At 53.6% G+C, this 8633-nt stretch overlaps 1 protein-coding gene across 1 annotated transcript; it reads right to left on the bottom strand.

The window, feature by feature from the left end:
* Positions 1-330: 330 nt before the first annotated feature.
* Positions 331-4384, bottom strand: LOC124678054 (probable LRR receptor-like serine/threonine-protein kinase At1g74360). The gene is made up of 4 exons (XM_047213993.1): positions 3934-4384; positions 1420-3822; positions 1006-1009; positions 331-833 (listed from the first exon to the last, which is right to left on the bottom strand). Exons 1-4 carry the CDS (start codon positions 3977-3979, stop codon positions 530-532), a joined length of 2757 nt encoding a protein of 918 aa, XP_047069949.1. The 5' UTR covers positions 3980-4384; the 3' UTR covers positions 331-529.
* Between the last annotated feature and the right edge of the window lie 4249 nt (positions 4385-8633).

The raw sequence follows: 8633 nt of genomic DNA, 5'->3' as shown, positions 1-8633 counted from the left end.
AAATACTTATCATGGTGAGAGTGCTTGCCATTATTTGATCGCCGTGGCTATGCAGAAATGATAAGGTTGTCAATGATTTTTTTTCTCCAATGCAGGACATCTATCAGTGCACAATTTTACTCCCTTCATGGCCATCTCTAAAGCATGTGAAGAAACATGACCTGTTTATATAGGTGTCTACATGGTTTTTAGGACACATCAGTAGATAGCAGGGCAATCTTCCAATTGACCCTCTATCACCTTAGGCGTCTATATAATTACTTGTATTTTCTCTTTTGTTTTAAATATTTTGACACATTTGATACATCTTAATCATGCAGAGATCGAGTGTACTGCTTAAATCTTCCTTTTTATCGGCAAAAAATCTCTCTTCTAGCTTTTTTGATAAAGATCTCCCTTCTAGCTATACATGTGCCTTCTAAGAAGGAGCTATGTACATTTACAATTCACACCAGGAATGAACGCCAATCTGAACTAAACAACCAAATTTTGTACACAAAGAATCAATTTGTATCGTAACCTCGAACAACTATGTCCTGGAACATGTTAAACTACTCGCCGTCGTTGTGCCGTTGGCGGCGGCGATGTCGAGCAGCGCAGCGAGCACTTCCGGCATGTCGGGCCGCTCGTGCGGCGCGTCGGCCGTGCACCGCATGCCGAGCGCGAGCAGTTCCCAGAACACCGCGCCGATCGTCGATCGATCGTCCCCTCCTTGATGCCTTGTATTCCAGCCTTCCTTCGCCGTGCGCCGAGCCCAGTCGACGAGGCACTCCTCCTCGCCGACGTCGACGGCGCGCCGGCCGGTTGCGAGCTCCATCAGGAGCACGCCGTAGCTGTACACGTCGCCCTTCGTCGTGGCGCGCCACGTCTGCCCGTACTCCGGCGCAACGTACCCGACCGTGCCGGCCACCACCGTGCTCACGTGGGTGTCGCCGGGACGGACCACCCTGGCCAGTCCGAAGTCCGTCACCCTGGCGCGGCCGTCGCGGCCCAGGAGCACGTTGCTGGCCTTCACGTCGCGGTGCACCACGGCGGGCACGCACTCATGGTGCAGGAACGTGAGCGCGCGCGCCACGCCGACGGCCGCGTCCAGCCGTGCCGGCCACCTGAACGCGGCGGTGTCGCAGATCAGCTCATCCAGGCTTCCGCCCTCCAGGTGCTCGTAGACCAGTATCTTGGCGGCGCCGGAGAGGCACCACCCGTACAGCGTAACGAGGTTCGGGTGCGGCCACGTGAACCCCATCCGGTCGGCGAGCACCTCCATCTCGGCGCGGAACTCGCGCTCGCCGTCGTCGTCCCCGCAGCAGTCGCGCGGCCTGGACAGTTTCTTTACCGCCACGGCGCGGCCGTCGGGCAGCACGCCGCGGTACACCACGCCATATCCGCCACGCCCGATCACCCGGTCGTCGGAGAAGTTACCCGTGGCGGCCACGATGTCGCGGTAGGTGAACGCCGTCTTGTCCAGCCGGAACACCTTCACTCCCTCCGTCGAAGAGGAGCACCCGGTCGCCGTCGACGACGAGCCGGACGGAGGCGACGACGTCCACATTTGGAACGAGTGCTTGCCGCCCTTGGGGTGCTCGCGGGAGAACGATTCCTGGTCCGGCTCTTGCTCCACCGGGAACCTGGTGCGCAGGCTGGAGATGATGAATACGACGGTGCCGGCGATGAAGGAGAGGACGAGGGAGAAAAAGAACCACATCACAATGGTTCTCCGCAGCATGCTGCGTCTCCTAACCGGAGGGACATCGGCAGCTTCTGGTCGCGGTAGCTGCTTACCGGCAGCTCCACCCTGATTAAATGATATGAGCGGGTTGCCGCGGAAGGACTCCTCGTCGAAGGTGCCGAATTGGCCGGTGGTGGAGACATTGCCGGAGAGAAGCGGGTTGTATGACACATTGAAGATAACCAGGTCGGTGAGCTTGAACAGGCTCGGCGGGAGCTCGCCGGAGAGGTTGTTGAATGACAGGTCCATCCTCTCCAGGCACAGAATCTCGCCGATCTCAGGCGGGATCGGCCCTGAGATGTTGTTCCTCGAGACGTTCAGCATAACCAGCGGGAGCCGGCTGAGCTCCGGCGGCAGCCGCCCTGTTAGATGGTTGCCGTCGAGGTGGAGCAAGCTGATGTTCCGCATTGCACCGATGCTCGATGGTATCTCTCCGGAAAGCAAGTTCCTTGATAGCTGCACGTACCCGGAGACCGTGTTGGACCTCACCGGCGACGAGGAGTTGGTGCAAATTGGGACGATTCCGTTGCCCTTGAGGATGCGGTCCCATATGCTGCGGCAGTTCTCCCGAGTCATGACGGAGTAAACGAAGCTGAACGGTGGATAGCTCGCCGGAATCCACCGCTTCATGGCCTGGCATTCGCCGGAGCCAGCGAGCACGCTCGGATCGTTCCGGTTCTTGGCGAACGTTGGTCCAGGGTTCTTCCCAATCTCTGCCATCTCCGGTGGGATATTGCCAGTTAACCGATTATCGGCCAGGTTCAGCCAGAGCAAGCTGCTGCAGTTGCCGATTGCAGGTGGTATCTCACCGGAGAGCTGATTGCCGGCGAGCATCAGCCAGAGGAGCGACGTGAGGTTCCCTATGCTCGACGGGATTACGCCCCTGAGCGTGTTGTTAGACAGGTCCAGCGCCTGGAGCTCCGGGAGCCGGCCGTACTCGGGCGGTATCTCGCCGGAAAAGTTGTTCTCGCCCAGCATCAGGTACTTGAGGCTCTTCATGTCGGCCACCTCTAGAGGGAGATTGCCTGTGAACTCATTGAAGCTGAGGTCGAGCCTGGCGAGCTCCGGCAGCTGCAGCACGCCGGAGGACACGATGCCGCCGGTGTACCTGTTGTGGTGCAGCACAAGATACTTCAAGCTCACAAAGTTGCCAAAGGTCTCCTGCACATCCCCTCCAAACATGTTGCTGCTGATGTCCAAGAACTGAAGCTTCGTGCAGTTGGTCAGCTCCGGCGGTATCTGCCGGTGGAACCCGTTCTTCCCAAGAATCAGCGTCTCGAGGACGGCGAGCCTTCCGATTCCGGCGGGTATCATCCCGGTGAATTTATTCCCCCACAGCGACATGTAAGTCAAATTGTTGCAATTGGCGACGGAATCCGGGAAGTTTCCGGCCAGCTTGTTAGCGGAAAGGTCCAAGGACTGGAGTCTGCAGCTGTCCGGAAACGTGCTCGACGGAATGATCCCGGCGAGGTTGTTCTCGGCGGCGCTGAATTGCCTGAATCTTGTGACGCCCGGCCATAGCTCGCCGGTGAAATTGTTGGAGCTGAGGTCGACGTACTGAAGACTGGGGCAGCTGTCGAACAGGCCGGTTATATTGCCGATGAACCTGTTGGTGGACAGGTCGAGCGAGGTGAGGTTGGCGCACATCGCCGGGAAGTTGCCGGCGACGGCGCCCTCGAGCCGGTTCCCCGACACGTCGAGCACCCGCAGGCTGGTCAGGCCGGAGAGGTCCAGCGGCCCGGCGATGAGGTTGTGGGAGAGGTTGAGGTGCAGGAGGCCGCGGCATTGGTTGAGGTCGGCGGCCGGGAGCACGCCGGTGATGGAGTTGTCGGAGAGGTCGAGCGACGTGAGCGCCGTGAGCCGCGAGAAGTTGCCGAACGCCGCGCCGGAGATGCTCGAGCGCGACAGGTTCAGGGAGGCGACGCGGCCGTCCGCGTCGCAGAGGACGCCGCGCCACAGGCACGGCGACGGGTCCGACTCCGGCCACGCGTCGTAGTCGCCGCGGTTGACCCTGTTGTTCGTGACCAGGAACCGCTTGAGCTCCACCAGCACCTCCTTGTCGCCGCCGGTCTGCGCGCCGATCAGCACCACCTCACCTTCAAGAATCAAGATTACCGAATCGACCCCGTCAGACTAACTCCAATCGTAATTCAGATAGCAGACCAAGAACAGAGCAACCCAAGAGGAGAAGGGAGCAAGATTCCTACCTGCGACGAGGAGTAGACAGAGGAATTGGATGAGCAGGGGCGACATGGCTTGCGTTCCTGAAACATGGAAGAATCCTAGACGAAAGGTGCGGGAAGCCTCCACCTCATGTGCGTGCGAGCTCAAGCTCCTCAATTCTCTGCTTCTCTGTTACTATGTCTTAGCTAAGCTCTATCCTCTGCTTGTCTCGCTCCTCAATTCGGTCGAAGAAGATGGGAGGAAAGACAAAAGGGTGGGCTTTACATACACACAAAAAATCCTAGGCTATTTAGGGCGTAATCCACATGTGAGTGGAGACTGGAGAGAAGAACAGACTAGTACGCATGGCCGTCGTTGTCGCCCCGTCCGTGCCTTTGAATTCTTGCTGCTCCCAGTCACAGGAATAGTAGTCTGAGCAAGTGCTGTTTGATTTGAGGATTCCAACTTTGTTAATCAACAGTTGCTAGCGCTGACTGCACGAGGAGGCAAAACCGCAAAGTGAGACGAGGCTGACCGACCGACTCACTTTGAGTTGTGGCCTCTGAATTTGCTTCCTCCCTAGCTTTCCATTTGAGGCCTTGATTTTTCACCATTTTATATTTGGGGCTTTGGAGCAAACATTCGTCAGCAATGTCGGGAATACTTTTTTGAATTTCTTTTTTATAAATGATGCTTTATTACTCGAAAGTTTCTATTGTGATGATACAATATACACAGTTTACATCAGGCCGTTGCATAGGTAGGATGTACAAGTCCACATAAATCCAATAAAAAAAGGAAATTAAGTGGATTCCCTCGTGTTCCTTTTGGTGGGATGGTCCTCTAGACGGTCAGGAGGAGCGGTGAAGAGGTTGCCAGGGCGGCAGCCCTAAGAGCATCTCCACTCGGCGCCTCAGCATCCCTTCTTCAGGCAGATTTTTATTGTCATATCGATAAAAAAAAATTAGTCGCGCCCCCAACAGTTCATAACTCGCTAGATTGGGCCATATTTTCATCCGGCGATTGCAGGCCGAACCCAACACGTCGGGGAGCGCCTATGAGCGCAAGATGGAGAGAAAGCGTGCGAAAACTTCTTGCCCTGCCAGTGGCCCTGTCCTGCCAGCGACACACGGTGTTCGTCCTCATCGTCTCAGCTTCAGCACGCCATAACTGGCCGGAGCAGCAACATTTCAGGAGAATCTCGACACGGCAAAGTAATGGTGCGTAATGGTGCGAGAACCGGCCAGCTACCTCGCAACCGCTCGTGTCTAGCCTATTTATTCCGCTGAGATTTTGCCTTCTTCCTCCCCGCTTCGCTTCCTCCTCGCCCAAATCTCCCCAAAATCTCCCCGTGAGAGCACGAGAAGATAGCTGAGAGGTACCCGACGACGGTGCATCGACCAACGGCTTCGGCCGCCGTTCCTTGCATGACTGGGAGGCGCGCCTCTTGTACAAGGCGGGCTACCCGGCACCGTCAGATTTCCGCGGGCCACCGTGATGGCGCCTCGGCGTTGGAGGCGTGCCCATTTCGTTGCCGTCTGAGGGCGACGCTCTGGACAATGCGATCTAGGCCGTCCTAGCCGGCATGACGAACAACAACGACTATGACTGGGAGTCCCTGTCGCCTCCTCCTCCTCGCCGCAGCGGGCACCCGGGCCACAGGAGCAGCCACCAGCCCCCACCACCGGACACGTTGCTGAAGCACGAGGACGGCTCCGACGACGACGGCGACGACTACAGGGTGTTCTACCGCCATTTGGGAATGTAGACACCGGTTTTTTTTATCTTTATCTATCGTATGCACGTCAAATTCATATATATTCCCAGTAGCGGCGCTCTTCTTATCCCCGCGTCATGGAGGGCAGGCCGGGGTCTCAGCCTCTGTGACGGTGGTGCTCTTCGGGAGGTCATGGTCTAGCGCGGCTAGGTTGCGCTGGTGCAAGTGCCGGCTTGTGGAAGAGCTCCATGCCACAATGGGCGTTCGTTGCCATCGTGGTCCTTGATCTGCTCACCTCTGGACCCGATGGGCTCAGGATGGCTTAGATGGTCTTGCACGGGATGTAGCAATATGGTTGCGAGGCTCGCTGAAGGTGGTGGTGATGACTGCTCTGGGAAGACGTCATGGCGGCTGGCCTATTGCGCTCTCGCTACTCTGTTCGGTCGATGACTGCCTCTTGGCGATGGAGGTGGGTCCCACCCGCGTGGCTGTGTGGTTGTTCTTCCTCGTCACGGCGATGTCGTCTGCTTCTACTACTCAGGTAGCATACCAGAGTGACGAAGCAACTGATGATGGCGACTGCAAGATCGTGGCGGCGAATGCTGGTGGGCAGCGAAGCTAGATACTACGTGCATTTTACATCATCAAATATAGATACTTACATGATTAGTTTTGAATGATATTTTTCATGATCAACCATAATTTATGACTGTTTAGTTGATTTATGGGACTTTCTTACAAAGTCCCTTTCATTGAAATTTATGAGAGGCAGAAAACCTTCCTTTTCGTATTTTGCTGTTTTAGGGACCCTCTGGATGCCTAAAACTTGAAGGAAAGAATACTTTATCAGTTTTTCATCAAGAGGAAGACCATGAGCAAAGAAGTACGAGAGGGAAGCCTCGAGGGCCAAATGAGGCTAGGTGGCACGCCCCCTCTGCTGGGCGCGCCACCCAGGCCCATTTGCGCCTCGGGCAAGGTCTCGACCCCTCCTATTGACAATACTGATACGTCTCCGACGTATCGATAATTTCTTATGTTCCATGCCATATTATTGATGATACCTACATGTTTTATGCACACTTTATGTCATATTCGTGCATTTTCTGAAACTAACCTATTAACAAGATGCCGAAGTGCCGCTTGCTGTTTTCTGCTGTTTTTGGTTTCGTAAATCCTAGTAACGAAATATTCTCGGAATTGGACGAAATCAAGACCCAGGGGCCTATTTTGCCACGAACCTTCCAGAAGACCGAAGAGCATACGAAGTGGGGCCACGAGGTGGCCAAACCACAAGGCGGCACGGCCAAGGGGGGGCCCGCGCGGCCCTGTGGTGTGGGCCCCTCGTCAGCCCTCCAACTCTGCCCTTCCGCCTACTTAAAGCCTCCGTCGCGAAACCCCTGATGCGAAAAAACCACGATACGGAAAACCTATCGAGACGCCGCCGCCGCCAATCCCATCTCGGGGATTATGGAGATCTCCTCCGGCACCCGCCGGAGAGGGGATTCATCTCCCGGAGAACTCTACACCGCCATGGTCGCCTCCGGAGTGATGAGTGAGTAGTTCACCCCTGGACTATGGGTCCATAGCAGTAGCTAGATGGTTGTCTTCTCCTCATTGTGCTTCATTGTTGGATCTTGTGAGCTGCCTAACATGATCAAGATCATCTATCCGTAATACTCTATGTTGTGTTTGTCGGGATCCGATGGATAGAGAATACCATGTTATGTTAATTATCAAGTTATTGCATATGTGTTGTTTATGATCTTGCATGCTCTCCGTTATTAGTAGAGGCTCGGCCAAGTTGATGCTAGTAACTCCAAGAGGGAGTATTTATGCTCGATAGTGGGTTCATGCCCGCATTGACACCTGGGACGAGTGATGAAAAGTTCTAAGGTTGTGTTGTGTCGTTGCCACTAGGGATAAAACATTGATGCTATGTCCGAGGATGTAGTTATTGATTACATTACGCACCATACTTAATGCAATTGTCTCGTTGCTCCGCAACTTAATACCGGAAGGGGTTCGGACGATAACCTCGAAGGTGGACTTTTTAGGCATAGATGCAGTTGGATGGCGGTCTATGTACTTTGTCGTAATGCCCAATTAAATCTCACCGTACTTATCATGACATGTATGTGCATTGTTATGCCCTCTCTATTTGTCAATTGCCCGACCGTAATTTGTTCACCCAACATGCTTTTATCTTATGGGAGAGACACCTCTAGTGAACTGTGGACCCCAGTCCATTCTTTAATACTGAAATACAAATCTGCTGCAATACTTGTTTTACTATTTTCTCTGCAAACAATCATCTTCCACACAATACGTTTAATCCTGATGCCGCTGGTGGACAGAATTGAACGCAAAGTTTCTGCAACATTTTTGATGATGAATTACAGTGGACGAGTTACTGTTGTAAACTCTCTTCTCACATCCATTGCTAATTTCACAATGTGCTCAATTTATATCAATCCCAAAATTCTAGAGCATGTGGAAAAGATTAGAAGACATTGCCTATGGAATAAAAAAACAGAAGATGGAGAGAAATGCAATTCTTTAGCCGCATGGGACATGGTCTGTACCCCCAAGAAAAGTGGTGGTTTGGGGGTTCTGAATTTGAAAATACAAAATGAAGGGCTGCTCCTCAAGTATTTACATAAATTCTATAATAAAGTGGACACACCCTGGGTACATCTGATATGGAAAACTTATTACAATAACAAAGTTCCACATAGCATGGCTCCCTGTGGTTCTCCATGGTGGAGAGATATTCTCAAACTTGTTCCCATATTTAGGGGGATTGCTCACAGTAAGATTGGAGATGGAAGATCTACCCTTTTCTGGAAAGACAAATGGCTAGATAATATAAATTCTGAAGAATTCCCAAGGGCTTTCTCCTTCACCACCAAAGAGGATGTATCGGTTAAGGATTTCCTATCATCGAATCAACTATCACAGAACTTCTCATTACCACTCACTCCACAAGCTCTCGCTGAAGTAAGATCACTGCAACATCTTTCTAGCCAC

This window comes from Lolium rigidum, chromosome 7 (assembly GCF_022539505.1).
Source record: "Lolium rigidum isolate FL_2022 chromosome 7, APGP_CSIRO_Lrig_0.1, whole genome shotgun sequence".
Lineage (NCBI taxonomy): Eukaryota > Viridiplantae > Streptophyta > Magnoliopsida > Poales > Poaceae > Lolium > Lolium rigidum.
The sequence above is the reverse complement of the archived record's forward strand: the minus strand, read 5'-3'. Positions and strand labels throughout refer to the sequence as shown.